General features: G+C 51.1%; 1 protein-coding gene and 1 long non-coding RNA gene across 2 annotated transcripts; both read right to left on the bottom strand.

The window, feature by feature from the left end:
* Window positions 1–9: 9 nt before the first annotated feature.
* On the bottom strand, window positions 10–18,656 carry LOC101271875 (short transient receptor potential channel 2-like). The gene is given in 16 exon segments (XM_033405556.2): window positions 10–893; window positions 1,810–1,939; window positions 4,518–4,596; window positions 4,719–4,846; window positions 5,406–5,598; window positions 8,744–8,836; window positions 9,859–9,949; window positions 9,952–10,002; window positions 10,095–10,286; window positions 13,237–13,411; window positions 14,568–14,636; window positions 14,638–14,733; window positions 15,693–15,905; window positions 17,574–18,210; window positions 18,212–18,355; window positions 18,649–18,656. Coding segments are annotated over 16 exon segments (2,691 nt in total). The 3' UTR covers window positions 10–501.
* A 538-nt stretch (window positions 18,657–19,194) lies between these two features.
* LOC125965242 (uncharacterized) lies at window positions 19,195–21,147 on the bottom strand. The gene is made up of 2 exons (XR_007478899.1): window positions 20,667–21,147; window positions 19,195–20,093 (listed from the first exon to the last, which is right to left on the bottom strand). It is a non-coding gene; the product is annotated as an uncharacterized LOC125965242 (long non-coding RNA).
* Between the last annotated feature and the right edge of the window lie 35 nt (window positions 21,148–21,182).

The following is a 21,182-nucleotide window of genomic DNA, read 5'->3' on the forward strand; positions in this document are numbered from 1 at the left end:
TCTCAGTGCAGACCCTTGTCACACACTGTAACCTGCAAACCCAGACGCTTTAATAGACAGAGGTTCCTCACAACAGCCCTGAAGGGAGGAAGGGGGACAGATGGCTTCCTAGGCCACTTGTCAGATGAGGAATGCAGAGCCAAGGAAGGAAGCAACTTGCTGAAGGTCAGAGAGGTAGTGCTGAAACCAGGACCCTTACTTCCTAGTCCAGAACCCTTTCCACCAAACATCTGAAGGAACTCAAAGTAGGATCCTAAGCCCCAGATATCTGGGACCCCAGAGCAAGCCATTTCTCTCTGCCCTGCTCCCACAGGGTTCATTTTGGGCTTGGGGATCTCAAAACATCAAGAGACAGAGATTCTCACACACTCTGGAGGCATCTGACATCCAGAACAGAGGCTTTATTGAGGCAAGGAAAGCAGCACGGGCTCCTACTGAGCCCCACCCTCACCCATCTGGGGTGTTCTACTCAGCACCAGAAGGCGGGACCCTCCCACTGCATCAGGACCCCTCCTTGGTTCCCAGGTCTTCCTCCTGGGGCACGTCCCCAGCCCCCTCTGATTCTTGCTCCCTGTGCCCTAGCACGTGAGCTGGGGGGGAGGGGCCAGACTCTCCAGATGCTGGAGTCCTGGCCTTGCCTGCGTCCTGAAGCCCAGTTTCTGAAGACACCTGGGTGCCTACAATCCCTGGCACTGTCAGCTCTGGGTTCTCAGGGATGGGAGGGCCCAGGTTCTGGAAGCTGTTGCACACTCGGCTTATGGAGCGACAGAGGATGCTGGCACCGTCTGGTGGCCGGTGCAGCCTTCCCTCCACCAGAGTCCGCTGCACACCGGCTACCTCGCTTTGCAGTCGAGATACTGTCTTGGTCAGCTCTGTCAGTCTGTTGCCCAGGTCTTGGGGAGGGGTGGGGCGTGGCAGTAGTGACGGGGAGGCCACTCAGAAGATGAGCCTGCCCTGGACCACTTCTACCCTCAGCACAACCCCGGGGGACATTTATGCCGGGGGTCCTAGGCAGGAGAACTGGAGGAAGTGAGGGACTGGCTTATGGCATGTGGGTCAGGTGGGCAGGCCGAGTCAGGCGCAGGTGAATCAGCAGGGCTGGGATGGTGGTGAGTTTAGAAGATACCAAGAAGGAAAGTCTTATGGACCAGAGAAGGGGTCAGGAGTCATAGGATGGGAAATTTTCTAATGAGTAGAGATTTGTACATCCGCCCCCTCTGCCTTCTTCCCCATCTACACCTGTCCAGCTCATACCCACCCTCAGAGCCCAGTTCTGATTCCACCTCCTCTTTCTCCAGCTTCTGGTACTCTATCCTTCTACCTTCCCATGAGCCTCTCAAAATGATAGACTCTTTCTCTTCTTTGGGCTCCCACTGCAATTTGTGTCTCTGTTTCTAAGCACTTTCTGCCTAGCGAGATGGTTTCTCTTCCTCAGCAGACTGAAAGCTTTCTATGTGTCCCTGCTGGGAACAAAGGGGACCTAGCAATGAACCCTGGTTGAATGAGTGAATGAATGAATGATGAATAAGGTGAATGAGTGAATGGGAAAGGGAGTGAATGAGAGAATAAATGAACACAAGAATGAAGGTGGGAATGAAGGATTAAATCAAGTGAGTGTAATAAATGTCTAAACAGGTACAAGGGTAATTGAGTGCAAGGGCCCACACGATCTGGGCAGGTTTTGGCTTCCAAGGGTGGGTCGGAGGGGGGCCACATAGAGAATTGCAGGCTGGTTGGAGGGGTGTGAGGCTGGGTGTTCCAGCTGAGCAAGGGACAGGAATGGGAAAGGCCTGGAGGGGAGCAACTAACTTTTCCGACGGGTCTCCTCAAACTCCCGCCGCGGAGTCTCTATGTAGCGCTGTACCAGAGCCTTGATGACATGAAGCCAGTAGGATCCACGCTCTTCCTCCCCAGGCCCTGCCCCTGCCCCAGGATTGGCCTGGGATGGGAAGACAGGAGGGCGAGAGAGAGTTTTCACCCCCAGCTTTTCTCTAGTCACTGCATCCTCCCCCAGGCAATAAAGATGGAGGCAAAGTCTGTGCAGACTTTTCTATCCCTGAAGGCCACACATCTAGACCCTCATTCAGACCTGGAAGGTAGTCTGGATGGAGGCCAGAAGGGGTGGAATGGCTGAGTGCAAGAGAACCAGGGTGGGAGGTGGGTGAGGGTTAGGAGGAGAAGCAGAGTGTGGGTAGAGAGAAATGCTGAGCAAGGCAGAGCTGAGCTCTCTCCTGCCACCAACCCAACCTTGGTTTTCTTGAGTTGAGTTAGTGCAGGTTAACCCTGTCCTTCAAATTCCACAGAGGGGAGACTAGGGAATGTGGGGAGGCATGTCCTTGGACCAGCTCATGCACATGAGATGGAAATCATCATGCAAATTAGAATGATTAGTTCTGGGTCCAGTTTTAGGCCTCAGGACAGTACCAGGAGGGCAAGTCGGGCATCTGGGGCAGATAAAGGAGAGAGAGAGCAGAGGTGAAGTAGGCAAAGTGCTGGACTCAGAAGACAGGCTCAAATCCCAGCTCGGTCACTTCGCCACTGTGTGCCTCGAGCAAGCTACTCAACTTCTTCAGGCTGAAGGTCTCCAGATTTAAAGTGGAGATGGTGATAACGCCTACTTCCCAGGCTGGTACTTCCCTGGCATGGAGTAGAGGATCTCTAAATGCTTAGGAAATAATGATTTTTATTTATCTGTATTTATTTAGCTCTCTAGATATTTTATGGTTAGCCTATTTACTTTTTTTTTTTTCTCTCTATTTTTTGGCCTCACCGTGTGGCCTGTGGGATCTTACTTCCCTGGCCAAGGATCAAACCCATGTCCTCTGCAGTGGAAGTGCAGAGTCTTAACCACTGGACCACCAGGAAAGTCCCTAGCCTATTTACTTTTATAATGTAAAAAAGCAAAGCCTTTTCTTAAATATTTTGAAAGGAGAGACAGGATTGGCAGAGATGGTACAGCAGAAGCATGAGAGAGAACGATGGGTCTTTTCAGCTGCAGAGTATATAAAGCGTATTTCTTGTATAAAATAAGGAATAAGAGCTTTGGAAAAGCCATTTCCTAAGGTGCAGGGTAGGTGGGAGGAGACATCTGATGGGGTCACCAAAGAGCAGGCTAGTGAGGTGGGGGGCAGCTGGAGGAGGGGTGGAACCTCACTGGGGGTTCAGTGGAGGGTGGGGGAGACCCCCAGCTGGCTGGTATAGTGGGATCCATCAGGACTCAGTGACTCCCAGCACAGGCCCAGAGAACTGAATACAACTTCAGGTGAAGATGCTGAGTTGCACCCTAGAGGGGAAGCAGCCCTGACATGGGGTCTGCAAATATGCATCACCTGGCAACCTGGACAGGGCCAGGAAGTGGTCAGGGTGAAAGGGTGATAGTTCCAGAATGTGGAGTTTGAGATGCATTAGGGTGTAAGAGGTACCATGCAGGATAGCCTGGAGCTAGGATGGTGGGAACTGGGAACCCCTGGCATTTAGTTTCTTGTAAATGTCATGTTTTCTCCATGCTTTTGCACATGCTGTTTCCTGCGCCTAGAACTCCCTTCTCCACCGTACCTGCCCATCAACCTCCTGTTTATCCTTCAGGATTCTACTCTGCCCTCAAGGTCTCCGGGAAGCTCCCTGACCCCTGAGGCTGGGTCTGGGGCCTCTCGTCCCTGCTCCAATAGCCCCCTGTGCTTCTTTCTATCATAGGTTTGTCATCAGGCACAATTACAGTCCATTTCCTTCTGATGCTCTAGACTGTCAGCACCTCAAAGGACCACCGTCCTGCATATCTTTATTTCCAGAATTGGTGTGCTTTGACAAGTGTTTGTTAAACAAACTGTTGACCAATCAGATAAGGGAAGGCCTTCCTCACCTGGGGATCCAGGGGCCTCAGAGCTTCAGAGTTGGCCTGTGGCCTCGCAGAGCTGACCTGAAGGCCCTGTCTTAGAGAGACCCTCAGGTAACATGTTTTTTTTTTTTTTTTTTAGGTAACATGTTTTAAGGGGAACAGATAGGACCCCCTACAGACCTGGCAGTAATGCTATCTGAATTAGCAAGGGGTCCCATGCCAAGCCAGACTGAGTTAGGGAGCAGATAATGAGAGGTAAGTTAGTGCCTTGGAGGCCTGCCCTCCTCTCTCAGGCCTCAGCCACCTTCTAATTTCCAGTTTGTGGGGCATTCTCCCCTTGGCTTCTTAACACGTTACTTTGAAAAACGTTCAACGATACCTTGACCCAGTTTAGGGCAAAAAGTTTTGCCTAGAGCTTATGGGGTATTGGCAGCTTGGGAGGAGGGTGGCATGAACTTCTGTTCGAGCTGGGTGACACAGGATTGGAAATTTAGGAAATGGCCAAAGCCAGGAGGAGGGAAAGGCAAGCCATATGAGAGAGCAGGAATTGGGAGCAGGCTTTCTGGGAAACATACAAGGAAAGACAGACAAGCCAGGGGTGTTCAGACAAATGGACGGTATAGGCAATACAGCTGAAGACCCGGTGTGAGGAAGACCCACAGCAGGCAGAGGAGGTGCTCACAAAGGTGGGGACTGGGGGAGAGGCTGGCTTCTTGGCTTTGCAGCAGGAGCAGCAACAGCAAATGAAGAGGAAAATTCTCCTGAGAAATTGAGGTGAAGGGAGGGGGGTAGTTAGAGGACAGGGTCTAGGCTAATGGGGCAGGAGCTGGGATAGGGGTGCTGAGTGCTGGGGGGTTGGGAGTGAGAGCTCGGAGGTCATCACCTGAGAAGGTAGAAGGTAGCCTTGGGGGAGGGCAGGATGCTGAAGGGCACGGGCAGCGTCAGGCCCTCTCGGAAGTAGGACAGGTAGAGCTTGGAGCAAGCAAACTTCCACTCCACGTCAGCAGCGTCCTGGGGGCCAGGAGGCAGGGGCTCTGCAAGGACCACTTTGGTGCCTAGCCCTCCTGCCCACTCAGTCTGCCCCATTTCCCCCCAGCCCTCATGTCTCTTCTCCAACCTCTTTCTTCTCCCCATTCTTATCTGCACCTCCACCTATCACCCACATTTCCCCTGCCTGTACCCCCCTTCCCCTCTTCCTCCCCACCACCTTTCATGCTTCTGACATCCAGTTCCATCCGGACTATTCTCCAGCCACAAACCGTAACCCATCCATCTCCTTCCCTCTCCCTTCTCACGTTCCCACCTACTTTTCCACAACACATCCTTCCTCCCCATTATAAGGTGGAAAGAGCACTAGACTTGTATCTGGAGAAAATAATAACATCATTAAGACCCTCAATCTACAGATGAGGAAAGTGAGGCCTAGAGAGGAAAACTTGTCTCCAGTCACAAAACAAGGCAGTAGTGGAGGCAGAGCCGGAACCCAAATGTCTCCACTCCTTGCATGCTATTCCTCTCCATTCCTTTCTCTCTTCTTCCCTCTGGCCTGAGCCACCCTCAGTTCATGCACCTCAGTCTCCTGGAAGGAGCTGGTGATCATGGCAATGAGCATGTTGAGCAGCGCAATGACCAGGACGATGGTAAAGATACCGTAGAGGGCCTGGCCCACCAGTTCCGGCACCAGAAACTGGGGCATGTCAACCATACTGTGTTCCTCCGTGCCGAACATCGTCCAGAACAGAAACTGGAAGGTCTCGTTGAAACTGGCATGGGGGGCTGAAGAGTAGGATGTGAGGGGTGGGAGATGAGCCAGAGCGCCACCCAGACCCACTCCTCCTCGCCCTCAGGACCCAGGCAAAGGCGCTGTGCTTCCACGAAGCCCGTTGGACCGCTTGTCATTTCTGATCTCCCTCCAGAATTTACTGAGCGTATAGCAGTGCCAGGAACAGGTGCTAAGGATACAGCCTTGAACAAGACAAGCACAGTCCGTGTCTTCAAGGACGTTATGTTCTGGGTGGGGAGAGGGGGTGAGATGGACACCAACTCTACAAACATCCCTAAATTGTGGCAAGTGCTATGAAGCAGCAGCACAGGATGTTATGGCCTAGTCTGGGAGCTGGGGAAAACTTCCTCAAAAAACATTCAAGCTGAGCTCTGAAGGTTGAGGGAATCAACCAGGGGGAAGGGAAGGAGATGTGAAGCGTGCCCAAGGTAGGGGAGTCTGGGGGGCATTTGAGGAACTGAGAGACGGCCAGCATAGCTCATCTCAGACGGCAAAGGAGAGAGAAGCTCGTGAGAGGGAAGCAGAGACCAACCAGGTCATGCAGGGCCCTGTAGGATAAAAACAAAGGTCCTCACTATGGCCTAGGAGCCTTAGGAAGCTATGAAGAATTCTAAGCAGAGGGGTGACCCCTGAATTACTTTTGATAAGATCACACTGGCTGCTGTGAGGAGAGTGGAAGAGAAGCAGATGAGAGAGTGGGGGCACGGAGACCAGTCAAGAAGCTGTTGCCATGGTCTGGGTGAGAGAGGATGGTGATTGGACCATGGAAGCAGCCACCCATGCTGCTTCAGTTCAAGCCTAGATGACTGCAACAGTCTCCACAGCGGGTCTCTGGCCCCAGTCCCTCTCTCGTCCTTCCATCCTCCACACTGCACTGAAGGTGTTCTTTCTAAATGCTGATCTGATGTGCTGTACTTCTGCTTGTCAAACTTTAAATGCTCCTGACTACTCTCAGTCCAAATGCCCACCATGCAACGTACCTGAGGTTTTTAGCAAAAATACTTTTGACTTAATTAGCTGTCCCCCATAAATGAGCAGGGGAGCTCAGCCTGCCTGTGCTGCCGTGGAATGACACCAGGACCCATGAAGCAGGCTGGAAGGACTAGGTCCTGTCCCTGGCACTAAGATTCATGATTTCAACTGTGTCAGCAGACTTCCTCAACATCTTGAAGCCAGGATGGGAACAAGGATTCTTGGTAAGAGGATTGGTCTGAATAAAGCCTCCATTTACTTTGGAACCATGAGAAAGACTTGACCAACATCCACAGGCCCAACCATGGGTCCTTCAGGTTCATCATGTAGTTGCACTCAGGAAGAATTCATGATTGAACAATTGCTTGGGAGGCCATCCGGAGCTCCCTGGTCTGCTGGGCAAGCCAGGCTTCTCAGCAGGACCTTCATGGGCTCCGTGACCCGGCCCCTCTACCCTCTCCAGCCTCCCCTCTCAAAATCCCCTCTATGCACCAACCATGGAGGAAGTCTTGCTCTTCTCCAAACATACCTCCTTGCCTTAGTATGTGCCCCCTTCTGCCCATAATGCTCTGTACCTTCTCTGAAGTTTACAACCTTTGTAGGTGGAGTCCAGAGTTCCCTTCTCTATGAAGTCTTCCCTGATCATCAAGACAGAGGAAGGGGCTTTCCCTTCTGGTTACCCTCAGCATAAGCCCTCCTTCCTCACATCACTCATCATCTCAAACTGAGCTTATTTGTGCACGTGGCTATCTTCTCCAGGAGACTGAGTCTGGTTCACTTCTGTCTGTGCTTCCAGTGCCAGGGACAGGACCTACTACAAAGAAGGTGTCATAAATGGGTGTGAACTCAAACAGCAATGAATGAATGACTAAGAAAGTGAATGAATTTAAAAAGTGAGTGAATGAATGAGTGAACAATGAATGAGTGAGTGAATGAACAAGGAATTAGTTATTGACCATATTTAGGGAGAACTGAGTATCAAAAAGAATAATGGGGCTTCCCTGGCGGCACAGTGGTTAAGAATCCGCCTGCCCACGTAGGGGACACGGGTTCGAACCCTGGCCTGGGAAGATCCCACATGCCGAGGAGCAACTAAGCCCATGTGCCACAACTACTGAGCCTGAGCTCTAGAGCCCGTGAGCCACAACTACTGAGCCCGCGAGCCACAACTACTGAGCCTGCATGCCACAACTACTGAAGCCCGCACGCCTAGAGCCCGTGCTCTGCAACAAGAGAAGCCACGACAATGAAAGGTCCGCACACTGCAACGAAGAGTAGCCCCCAGTCACCGCAACTGGGGAAAGTCCACGCACAGCAACGAAGACCCAACACAGCCAAATATAAAAACAAATTAATTAATTAATTAACAAAAAAAGAATAATGACTGTAATGGATTATTATATTTTTTAAAAATCTTTGAATCCATAGTGATATTCAAAAAGAGTGGAGAAGGAAGCACTTCTTTATGGCAGAATGCCAGCAAAGAAATGTACAGGGAATTACAGCAATAGAAAATCAGCATCTTGAAACCACTGTTATAATAACTGATGCAGGTAAAAATCATCTGTAAAGGGACTTCCCTGGTGGCGCAGTGGTTAAGAGTCTGTTTGCCAGTGCAGGGCACGTGGGTTCGATTCCTGGTCCAGGAAGATCCCACATGCCGCAGAGCAACTAAGCCTGTGCGCCACAACTACAGAGCCTGCGAGCCACAGCTACTGAAGCCCACGCGCCTAGAGCCTGAGCCCTGCAACAAGAGAAGCCACCGCAATGAGAAGCCTGCGCGCCACAATGAAGACCCAATGCAGGCAAAAATTAATTAATTAAACAAAAATCATTTGTGGATGATAAATCCACTCAGAGCAAAGTTGCAAGAAAGTGGTCTAGGCACACAGTCTCAGCAACTCTCTTCATTACCACAAGGGTATCTCCTTTTCAATGGAGAGGTTTGCTAGACCAATGGGCCTCACCAATGGGCTAAACTGACATTGTGAGCCTCCTGATGTGATATGATGGAAAGTACACATCATCAATTAGGTTGCGTTCTTGCCAAAATTGCTTAAGTTGAATCTGATCATGAGGAAGAGGTGATTACTAAGCTCCAAGTTCACGGTCCCAGAATCCCACCTGCCCATCCTACCTCTGCCCCTGAGTACTTGCCCAGCCGCTCTGTCTCCTGGTAAGGCACGTAGATGTTGTTGAGGCCGCAGAGGAAGGCGGTCAGGATAATCGTGAGAATGAACATGAACCTGGCAGGGGGTGGGATGGGGGAGGGTCAGAGCAGGTCTCTTCCCTGGGAGAAGTCAGGCTCTGGGAAGAGAGATGGGGGTGATGGCTCCCAGTCTCAGCCTCTACTTGACAAGGATTCAGTGTGGTTATTATTAAGAAGAGAGAAATTAAGGGGTGGGAAATGAGAAGGAATTTAAAGGGTGCTGAAGCAGAAGCTCTCCCTCCAGAATAAAGGATTCTGGGTTGAAACAGTCAAAGCTGGGCATGGGTCAGGCTCCCAGGGAGGGACCGAGATGCTGAGATGTGGTACAAGGATGAGGGAGAGTCACAGAGTCCTACTGGACAGGATTTATCACCAGTGGAGTTAAAGCCACATGTGAGTTGAGTTGGCTGGCAACACGGAAGGCTAGGAGAGTCTCAGGGGTGGGATGGCAAGTTCTCCAAGCTGAGCTGAGCTGAAGATGTTCACAGATGTAACCAGGGCTTTTCCCATCAAGGGCACCCACACCTGTCCCACCTCAGGCAGGGTTTTCCCAGGGAAGCAGGCACGAAAAATGGGCTCTGATTAGGGTGAAAGGCCAGGTAGGCTGTAAATGATTTGATGATAATTACCAGGAAGACCAGATAATTCCATGAATTCCAAAAGCAGTTGTACAGTGGAAACCATCCAAAGGGACCCCTGAGTCCAGTGCCTCACCACAAAGATGGGAAAACTGAGCCCCAGAGAGGGCCATGGAGACAACAAAGGAACTGGGACTGGAATGCCAGCCAAGGGCTCTTACTGCTATTGGTGGTTCCTGATCTTTGGAGTCATGGGCCTCTTTGAGAATTAGATGAAAGTTATAGACCCTCTCTGCAGAGAAATGTACCTTTACATTTACATCCGAAAATTTGCCTTTATTTTCAGGGTTTCCGAGGTCTCTGGAGCCTGTACAAGCAACCCAGGATAAGAATCCCTGTGCTAACTAGAGCTGGGAGCTTCAGAAGGAGATCAAGTGGGGTCCATCGGAGGGGAAGATGCTCGAGCAGGAGCAGTACGCACCTGATCATGTCGTCGATCATCCTGCCAACGGAAATCTGCAGGGCGCCCAGCGACTCATGGGCCGACAGGACGTAGGCCAGGCGGGTGAAGCAAAGAGCACCTCAGCCAGGAACTCGTGGTCTTCCGTGCGCCACTCACTCCGCTTTGTGCAGGTGGAACGGGGTTGGGGGGCTGAGGCCGAGAACCAAGGAAGGGAGGGGACTGGGGGACTCAGGGCAGAGCTGGGAGGCACTCACCAGCCAAGGTAAAGTAGCGGCAGGCAGCCCCGTCCGGGGCATCCCAGCAGCGCCTATAGGCCAGCCCTGCCAGGAGCACGAAGGCCGCCAGGTACAGGGACAAGACGACCGTGTCCAGGATGTTCCACCAGTCCAGGAGGTAACTGCACAGGCCCTCGATCCACACTTCCTTACACTCAAACCACAGGAAGCCTGAAGGAGGTGGTAGGGAGCCAGGGCAGGGTGAGGCGCCTCCTCCGTCCAGGTCAGAGCTGGGTTGCAGGTATGGTTGTAGGGGGAAACTATCCATGGGGTGGGAGAACTAAGATATGAAAGGCATGAAATGGATAAAATGTAGACGTTTAGTCTGCTTAAGTACAGAGATCTTACGTGAAAATAAAAAGAACTTCTGGCTGATGCAGACTCAGCTGCCACGGAGCCTGTGCCTCTGATCCCAGTTGGCTGATAAACTCAAAGTGAGTAACACCTTGAGAAGCTGGTTATTGGGAGGGGATGATCAAAATCTGCTTCCCCCTTCCCTCCACCAAGTATATATTGGACAACTATTTCAAGAATATTGATTTGAAGGGGCTCCAAATTATCAACCTGCTCCTTATCAGCCCGGGGCCCAGGGCCTGACCTGGGGATGGAGGGTCTCGGGAGCTGGACCCCATTAGCCAGGTGACCCTGCCATGTCATACCCTTCTCCGTTCCCTGGATACAAGCATGTGCTTTTTTACTCATGGTTCTGTCCACCTAGAAAGCCCTTCCACACCCTTTTGAAGGCAGGCTCGCCTTTGTGGCCCAGGACAAATCTTACCTCCTCTGTGAAGCCTTCCCTAACCGGGGGAGTGAGTTCTCGCAGCTCTCTTCAGACCTCTGTGATACCATCGCTGTGGGGCACTGCAGGAGATCTCTTCCTGGGTCCACCCCCACCGTCCCCTCCCCTGAACTTTGAACCCCTCAAGGGCAGGGACCATGGCCTATTCACCTCCTTGTCCCCGGTGCCCAGAACAAGGCCCAGTAGTTACTATTGACTAAAAACTGATTAAGCTCCTACCATGTGCCAGTGGGATCCTGTGGTGAATAAGACAAATACAGTCCCTGGCCTCCCCGGGTTCATAATCTAGTGAGGGAGGCGGGCAAGTAGCCAAGTCGTTACAAGCCAGTGTGGTAACTGTTAAGGTGGAAAGGAGGGGAACAGAGGCTGTTGTGAGAATGTTTAGGAACAGATCCTCACCCTGATTTGGGGACCAGGGAAAGCTTCACTTCTCCCAGAAAGTGACGTCTGAACTGAGACCTGATGGAGGAGTAGGAGCAGGCCAGGTGAAGGGGCAGCACGGGCAGGGAGAGGGCTGTGGGGAAAGAGAACGTGCGCGGGCCTGGAGACAAGCAGTGCAGGCGAGGTGAGAACTGCATCCATTCCCACGGCAGCAGGGGGTGGATGCTTATTTAAATACGTTGGATGTGTAGAAGGAACCCTATTTAGTTTATCTGTGTGTTCTCAGGGCTTCACTCACAGTAGGGCAGCAGCAAGTGTTTATTGCATGAAGAAACAAGGAGTGTTCTTTTATTTATTTATTATTTTATTTTATTTTATTTTATTTAGCTTTGGCTGTGTTGGGTCTTCACGGCTGTGCGTGGGCTTTCTCTAGTTGCGGCGAGCAGGGGCTACTCTTCATTGCGGTGCGCGGGCTTCTCATTGCAGTGGCTTCTCTTGTTGAGGAGCACGGGCTCTAGGCGTGCGGGCTTCAGTAGTTGTGGCTCGCGGGCTCTAGAGTGCAGGCTCAGTAGTGGTGGCGCACGGGCTTAGTTGCTCCGCAGCATGTGGGATCTTCCCAGACCAGGGGTTGAACCCGTGTCCCCTGCATTGGCAGGCAGATTCTTAACCACTGTGCCACCAGGGAAGCCCGGAGTGTTGTTTCTTAAGACTTCTTCCCCCGTGGGCAGGAACTGTATTGGTTTCATCTGCACCCAATACAGGTCAATAATGTTTAGTAAATAACTGCATGAGAAACTTTTCCTCTTGCATGGCTCTTGTTTTCTTCCCCAGAGTTTCTTGGCCAAATAGTCTTTCAGGCCTTACTGACTGGCTTGGTACAGGGTAGAGTAGCAGACTTAGTCTACTGGTGTCTTGGGAGTTTGCTAACTAAGCTAGAGACAAGTAAAGGGAAGACAGATGAGGAAGGGACCCCCAGTCCAGCTGCTGAGCTGACCAGCCAAATGCTCGGTAGAGCCCTGGAGGTTACTGTCAACTGCATTTGCTGAATTGTTTGAGAATACTCAATTCTGCTATAGAAGCAAAGAACACCAATGGAATGGCTGGAACTTATGCATTAAGCATATATAAGTTAGTTATCTGGGTGACATGTTGGACAAATAAAGCAAGTAGAGCATATGTGTGTGAACATATGTAGAATATTTAGGGTAGACACTAAATATTAATAATACGCTGAATATACACAAGGCAGATGAGGCCCTTAGGATTCATCAGATCTTAAATCAGCTCCCCACTGGTGATACCCATTCTGGCCTCACATGTCCTCTGCCCAAAAATTGCGAAGAAAAGTCACAGCTGTTCACCAGGATGATTAGTAAGCTACAGCTGTGGTCAGACATACTTGCCCCTGTGTTTCTCCTCCAATCAAGTGTTGGGGCCAGTCTGCTTCCGGCTGTTGTATCCTCTGCTCAAACCTCACTCTGGTCCTCGAAACACCACCATCATAAGTACACCATTTATGGGTTTAATAAACTGTATGATTCAAGCAACTTAATTTGGTCTGTGAGCCTTTCTGTTCCATGACCTTCGGGATAGATTGCCTGGTGGTGTACTTGCTGGCTACCATTACACCAAGGTAATCTCCCACCGGACACAGTGGACCAGTGTCTTATTTGTGGGAGGATATGAACATCCAGAATGGGTAGCGACTGGTGCCAGGGTAGGGGAAGAATGGGGTCCTTGCTCAGGGGGTCTATCACAGGGCTAGGTCCCCTGATTAGAGGTGAAGAGGAAACCCTTGGTGGACCAGAGCCCGGAGGGGTCTGGTTATGTGTTCAGGGAGAATCTACAGGGGCAGCCCCCCTCCACGGGGGTGCTTACTGTGAAGAAAAGTGAGGGGGCCCCCAAGGGGGTCTGCCACAAATAAAAGGCCCACACATGTACCTGCAACCCAAACCATGCGTAGTGAAGTCTCCCAGACACTGTGGCTGCGGCCTCGGAAGGTACTCAGCTGTGTTTCCATGACCAGGGACTCTCCCAGCAGGAAGATGCGGAACCACAGATAGGAGGCCGAGTGCAGCAGGAACTTCAGCACCGGGATCTTCATCAGGCAGCCCAGCTTGGGGGAAGGAAGGAGAGCAGGGCTCTCAGAGTCCTGTTCAAATCTCTCCCCACCCTGGATAACTTCCGGGATGCTCAGCCCCATATGTCTCCTCCTCTCATTCACTCACTTATTCAGACATTTATGAAGAATGTACTGTATATTAGGCCTTCCCCTTTCGTATCTATTTTTTCCTTCACAACCGTATGAGGTGGGTATCGTTATTCCCATTTTTTAGCTAAGGAACTGAGGATCACAGAGATAAAGTAACTTTCCCTGGGGGGTCCCACAGGCTCTTCAATCACAACCATGTTAAAAAGAAATTCATCACTTTTGATCCCAAACTTGTTCCTTCTCCTCTTCCTCCTGTTTCCCCATCTTAGAAAACGTCCTGGCCACCCAGACCAGGAAGCTTAAAGCCATCTCTGCATCCTCTCTCTCATACACTCTGACAGTCTCCCTAACTCCCGCCCCTCCCCCAATCCATCCTTTACACCACTAGGAGAGAGAGCTTTCTAAAACACAAAACTAATAGGATCTCTCACCTCATTACAGTCTTCCAGTGGCTCCCATCATTGCATAAGGCTCTGTGGGACCCGGGCCCCTGCTTACCTCCTACCACTCGCCATTTGCACTTATGCTTTAGCTACACAGAGTTCCTCTCAGTCTCTAATAGTTTGCATTCTCCCTCCCTGGGCCGTTGATGGACATGCTGTTCTTCTTCCTGGAGCACTGCTCACCCTATTCCTCACTTGATTTACAGGTACCTGGCTTGCTCTTTATTATATCCCCAGCACCAGGCACGATGCCTGGTTCATAGTAGGGTCTCAAGGAAATATTTGTTGGGTGAAGGAATAGAAATATCTGGGTCCACAAGGGCTCCCAAAGAATCTGTAGGTTGGGGCAGAGTCTCTTTAGGAGATTGTAGGGCTGTATATACGACTCAGGCTTCGGAGGCAGAGAGACCTCAGTTTCAATCCTGACTCTGCTATTTACTGTGGACAAAAGAGCATTCTGTTCCTTGTGTCTCCACTGTAAAATCCAGGTGCAATGCCTACCTTCCAGGACCACCTCAAATTACCTGATGGGAACATTCCCAAAGTGCCTGGCCCAGGGCCTGGCATAAAGCAAGTGCTCAATAAATGACAGTTATCATTACTTCTATTCTTAGTACCCGGGACTTGGGCGCCAGCCAGTGGCCAAGGCAGAGGAAGGGCGTGGAGAGGACGATGAGGAAGGCGACCAAAGAGCTTCCAGATACTGGTGCTCCCACGCCAGCCAGCCAGGCTCCCATGCCAGATGGAGGACAGGACCTGCTGGCAGATGGGGGGTGCTACAAACTAAGCAGAGATGGGAGTGAGGAGAGGGGGTGGCCACCAGCCAGGGAGGAGGAAGGGGAGCTAGTTGGGTGCACTGACTTCCCTGCCATAGAGGTTGAACCATGTTTTTTTTCTTCCCAGGCCAGCCAGCTCAGAAGAGAGGCAACCCACTTGCCATGTGACCTTGGGCAGACCCCACCCCTCTTTGGGACTTGGTTTCCTAGTCTATGAAGAAGTTGAATTCAAAGATTTTCCTGGACTTTCCAGATCCTGCATTCCTGAATCTAAGTCAGGCAGTGGTGGGTGCAACTGGGTACCCAGTCCCAGAACCCGCAGGATTCCTTGTCTTCTTAGAGACGTGAGGCACCAGCCTTCATGGTCTTGAGGAGGGAGGAGCAGGGAAAGTGGGCTCTGGTGTCTTAGGGAGCCATTGTGAAGGAAGGTTTTTGGCTAAGCTCCTGGTGGGCTAGGATATCTAGGGTAGGTGAGAGGGAGCAGTAAGGGGGGGGTAGGCTAGAAGGAGAGCATGTCTTAGGCTTAGGGGACAGGCGTCTAGTGCAATGGGGAACCATGGAATCACTTGACCCTTAAGCCCTGAGAGATGTAGTCTAATCTTGCTGAATAGAGTGAGATACTGAAGTCTAACAACAGAAAAAGACCACACCAAACCTACTCAGCAGGCCAGAGGCTGAGCTGAGGGTAAGACCCAGAAGTCTGTTCTGAAGGTGGGGTCTGGGTGGGTAATGGGACTTCCAAGGGCTGGGGAGAGGTTAGGGACTTAGACTGAAGGTAAGAAGGGCAGGTGGGAGACCCACAGAATCAAGGGTCTAGATAGAAGCGTGCTCAGAATGAAGATCTAAGAGGGGTCCTGAGGGCAGTGAAAGGACTTGCTTAGGGTTGGAGCAGGGACTACGTAGAGGTGGCAGGGCAAGGGGTCAGGGCAGGGCGGGGGAGGAGGGGGTGGGTAGGGCCCAGCTGACCCACTTCTGGTTGTAGGTGATGGCCAGTCGCAGCCTCGCCAGGTTGGGGATGCTTTCCTCAAAGGCCTGGTCCAGACCCTCGGCCTTGGGCTCAGTCTTGCTGTCCTCGCCCAAGTCATCGAGCACCGCAGTGACCTTGCTCTGGTTCTGGCACATGCCCAGCAGTTCAAAGCCGTAGTCCTGGCTCAGCGACTCCAGGGCAATGTACTCAGGCTGTAGGGAGGAAGTCCGTGTGCGCCTGCCACCCTGGGGGCCCAGCCCCATTAGGTCAGCCCCCACCCTCCCAAAAGTGGGTCTGGGCCACTCTGTTCTGCCCTCGGCCGTCACTTCCCCACAGCTGGTGTCACCCTGAGTCCTCTATTCCTTTCTTCCCTTCCACCCCACCTATCCTCTTGGCTATAACGAGGCACTTCTTGGGTCAACTTTGCTTCTCTGTCGCTGCATCTACCTCATTGCTGAGTCATTTCAACTCTGACCCCTCCGTCACCTTTGTCCACCCCTTGTACTTCCTCCTCCCTATTCCTGTCCCACTTCCGCTCCTATTCTTCATGCCTTCTTGGGTTAATTGAATTACTTTGTTGAGCACCTACCTTATATGAGAGCCCGTGCTGGCAGTTTTAGGAGTGCAGACACGAGTGGGCAGTTCTTGTTTCCACTTTACCCGTCCTAGCCTCAGTTTTACTTGGGGCCCTAACACCAGAGAGAATCCAGGCTAGGATTTTAGGAGGCTAGGTCTGAGGCCCAGCATGGTCCCTCAGGTGGTGTCACGCTGGGTAAGGTATTTCCCCTATCCAAGCCTCAGCCCCCTTGCCTGGAAAGTGGGGATGATCATTCCTGCTGCCTCCTTCCGTGGGCTGCTACGAGGATGAGGGATGGTCCTTTGGAAAGGGCTGCTCTTCCCTGCTACCTGTGAAGTGGAGGCTCTTCATTCCCTGATCCTTCTACAACTCTGGAGAAGCAGCATGCTCTTCCCTGAGCTCGTCTGGCACAGGTCATCCTGCCCTAGGACTCTGTTAATATCCTTGGTTTCCCCACCTAATGGTAATCTTGACCATGGGAACCAAGTCTGCCTGGCACAGAGGGGATGTCAGTGGATGAGTGATGGATGGAACTGGACTGGTGAATTCAAAGCCCCTGACCAGCCCCTGCCTCCAGGCCTCCCTGGCTCCCCTTCACGCATTCTGTCTGCACAGGGTTCCTGCACTCATCCCATGTCTACTGTTACTAGCCGAGAGTCTTTGCTTGGACGGAATCCCTACCTCAAATATCCTCCCTACTCCTCTTCACTTGTGTTAAACCACCTCGTTGTGTAGCCAAGATTAATCCCACTTCTTCCAAGGAGTCTGCCCTGCACACAACATCTGTAGCTTCCTGACCTCTTTTCTGCTCCTTAGAAGCCCTCTGGTACCATCCACAGAGACCCTGAATGAAGCTGAGCATCCTGGGAGTCTTGTCCGCCTCTCTCTGACCTCTCTCTCCCTGCTGCGATCACAAGCATGAGGCCCCAACGCACAATGCTCTAGGTGGGACCACACAGTAGGTATTCAGAAAGGACAGGTTCTACTGAATGTCATCTCTAAGTCCGTCCAGCTGCCTTCCTATCTATGTTCTCTCTCCTCCCTCAGACTGACCCAGGAGACACCTAGGATAGGGTCTGTCCCACCCCCATAAGACTAGGTACCCCTAGAGTGACAGCTGTCTGCAATTAGAATGAGATCCCCCTCAGGGTGGAATTCTGCAGCTCCCCATCAGAATGGAGGTTTCCTGAGAACATCTTTCTGTTGTTTCCCTCTTCCCAGAACACCCACCACAGGCCCGACCACGCCCCGGTGGAGGACAGATACGGGACACCAAGGGCAGGGGAAGGGAGCAGAAACCAACCTTAAACTCAGGCTCCTTGTGGGCAAGGCGCCTGAGCTCGCAGCTGAGCTGGAAGGCAGCCAGCATGGCGTCCTCACTGGCCAGTGAGAGGTGGGCGCAGCTGGCAATGCCATGACAGGTGTTGATGCGGGACAGGGAGAACTGGAGCAGATCACAGCAGCATGTGTTGCTGCACTCGAGGCAGGCACAGGAGACAGGGTGGGGCCGGGCGATGCTGTGGCCCTGGTCCATGAGCAGCTGGGCGATCTCATACAGGTCCTTCTGGCAGGCCAGGGTGAGGGAGGTGACACCAGGGGCAAAGCGGGGGCCATCGACTGATGAGTCAAAGAAGGCCAGTGAGAAAGACCTGGTGTCCACCTTGCGGCCCTTCTCCCATTCCAGCCAGGCCAGCAGGCGACGCACCACTGCCGGCTGGTTTGTGTCCACAGCCACCAGCAGGGCCTCGTGGATCTGCCGGAAGTCGAACTTGACACTGGCCAACAGCACACCACTGATGGCCTTGTGGCCCAGGTGGATGGCCAGATTGAGCGCCTCCCTCCAGCAGTGGTCCTCAGCCTCCTCCACATTCTGCAGGGGCCCGCCTGACCTGCCGTCTGTGGTCTCAACCCGCAACTCCAGCAGCTGCTACACCAGGTCCAATGGCACCCAGCAGCGGAGGTGGGAACTTAAGCTTTCTGTTCACGATCTCGGTCCACTTAGGCTGAGGCTGGATGAAGGAGTAGAGAGGGTGGGACCCCGAGTCTCCAACCTCCTTTGCTTTGGGGCCTCCCTCACCCTTCCACCTTCAAGCCCTTAACCCTCTATACCCAGGCAACATTATAGTCTTCCTATCCCAAACACACAATAACACAAATTTCCATTTTTGTTTTAGGTAACACTTATGTAGTGCTTAAGTACAGGTAGTTTTCAAAACGCTTCATAAGTAAGTAATTCATTCAATTCTTAAATATCCCTGTAAGGTAGGAGCTATCATTCCCTCTTTAACAGGAGAAGAAGCTGACATACAGACATGCCAAACCACTTAACGAGGTGGGCAGCCAGGCATTCTGGCTGAGGAGGTGGTATTGCTAGTTACTTTTCCATGCTACTTCTCAACTCAGATAGAAATTATTACTAGTAGCTTTGGGATTTCTGGAATCTCTACTTCTTCAAAAGCCCCCAAATGTGGGATATGAGAATGTAGGTAAGTAAATACTTTCCCTCTTTTAAGGAAAATAACAATGCTACCACTTTTATCTGTTTTACTCTGAAATTAAATTCTACATTAGGGGCTTCCCTGGTGGCGCAGTGGTTGAGAGTCCGCCTGCCGACGCAGGGGACACGGGTTCGTGCCCCGGTCCAGGAGGATCCCACATGCCGCGGAGCAGCTGGGCCCGTGTGCCACAACTACTGAGCCTGCGCTCTAGAGCCTGCGAGCCACAACTACCAAGCCCACGTGCCACAATTGCTGAAGCCCACGCGCCTAGAGCCCGTGCTCCGCAACAAGAGAAGCCACCGCAGTGAGAAGCCTGTGCACAGCAACGAAGAGTAGCCCCCGCTCACTGCAACTAGAGAAACCCCACGCAGCAACGAAGACCCAATGCAGCCAAAAATAAGTAAAATAAATTTTAAAAAAAAAAGAAAAGAAGAAAGTAGTTTATTAAGTCAACATAATTCTAATCAGAATTCCAGCAGAAGTTGCTGGCAATCACCACAAAGTCATCAACCAATAAAGGGCCACAAATTGCTAAGACAATTCTAAAAAGATGGATCAAAGAGGTGGAGAACAACTCTGAAAAGAATTACAAAATTACAGTATTTCAACATATGGTCTATAGAAACAAGCAAATAGATTCCAGAAACAGACTCATATAAATGGGAATTTACAACCTGTTAAGTTGACTGTAAGATAGAGCATGATTTTGTCAGAAAAAGATGAAGTAATAAATGGTGTTCAGAAAACTGGTTCACACCTAGAGGGATGGGATAGGGAGGGTGGGAGGGAGGCTGAAGAGGGAGGGGATATGGGGATATATGTATACATATAGCTGATTCACTTTGTTATACAGCAGAAACTAATACAGCATTGTAAAGCAATTATACACCAATAAAGATGTAAAAAAAAAAAAAGAAATAAAGAAAACCGGTTCACAATGTGAAGAAAAATAAAAGCAGATCCCTACCTCATAACATATTTTTAAAATTTTACTCAAATGGATCAAAGATGTAAATATGAAAAATAAGGTAACACAAGGTTAAAATACAAACGACTGACTGAAAGATATCTGTAACACATATAAACTTGGATAGTATGCAGAAGTACTTTTATTTTATTTTATTTTTGTAAAGAGGATTCGGGGACTTCCCTGGTGGCACAGTGGTTAAGAATCTGCCTTCCAATGCAGGGGACACGGGTTCCATCCCTGGTCAGGGAACTAGATCCCACACGCATGCTGCAACTAAGAGTTCGCATGCCACAACTAAGGAGCCCGTGAGCTGCAAACAAGGAGCCTGCCTGCTGCAACTAAGACCCAGAGCAACCTAAGAAAATAAAAAAAAATTTAAATTAAAATAAAGAGGATTCAATAAAATAATTTATGTAAATACAAAGGACAGTGCCTGACACTTAGTAAGCTCTAATAAATATCTGTGACTAACCTTACCTTATAGATAATATTATTAGGAATGCTTTGATAATATGGAATTAGCTGAGTTGAACTGGGGAAAGGAGTTGTGAGAATGTTCCCTGAAGCTCAAAAGTTGACAGTCCTGGTTAGGAGGCAGGGGGTTGGAAATGAGTTAGGAAGCTATAAGTCGGGGTGCAGCACAGTGAATAAGGTGTACAGGACGAGGGTAAAGGTAGGAGCTGGGGACGCAAAGTGTGGGCATAGGAAAGAGTACGGAGCTGTGTGAAGTGGATCCTGAGGCATGAGAGCCTAAGAAGCAGTTGGGGGCCGTGCAAGTCCCGCAAGGCTCTTCAGCTCTCAGCTTCGGAAGCCTAAGCCGCTACTTCCACGGCTCCTCGGAATGCGCTGTTCTGTCCACTTCCTTGATGGTCACCCTTCCTCCCTTTCGTCCATTCCCCTCCCCATCGACAACCCCAACGACCCTCACCCGGGATAATGGGCCTCGAAGAGCCACCTCTGCCTCAGATCCTGGGCCACAAACCCATTATCCTGCCAATTCTGCTCTCTGACCTCCGCCTTCCGACCCAAAGCGCCACTCTTCCGCCTCCCGAAGTCCGTGAATTCGTTCTGGGGCCTCAAGAAGCCGCTGTTTCCGGAAATGACTCCCACCTAGGTAAGAAGGCATGTACTATTGCCAGGAAAATACATTCGGTGGTTTATGTATATTTCACTCGTTACAAATCTCCTCTAGAGAGAGCGGAATTTAAACTTCCGGGTCAGCTTCCATGCATTCTAGGAAATGTAGTCCTTAGTCTCCACGCTTCACTCCTGTTGCCCAGAGTGAGGGAGCGTCGCGAAAGTAGACGGTTTAGGGACCCTTCTCTTTGGCTCTCCAAAGGGGGAAATTGGTGAAATATTTGCACTGAAAATAATACAAGGCCGATTTCTCATTTTCCAAGAACTCTCCTCCGCGGAAGGTTAGAAGTATACGGGATCCGTCCCT

This window comes from Orcinus orca, chromosome 8 (assembly GCF_937001465.1).
Source record: "Orcinus orca chromosome 8, mOrcOrc1.1, whole genome shotgun sequence".
NCBI classification, from domain to species: Eukaryota; Metazoa; Chordata; class Mammalia; order Artiodactyla; family Delphinidae; genus Orcinus; species Orcinus orca.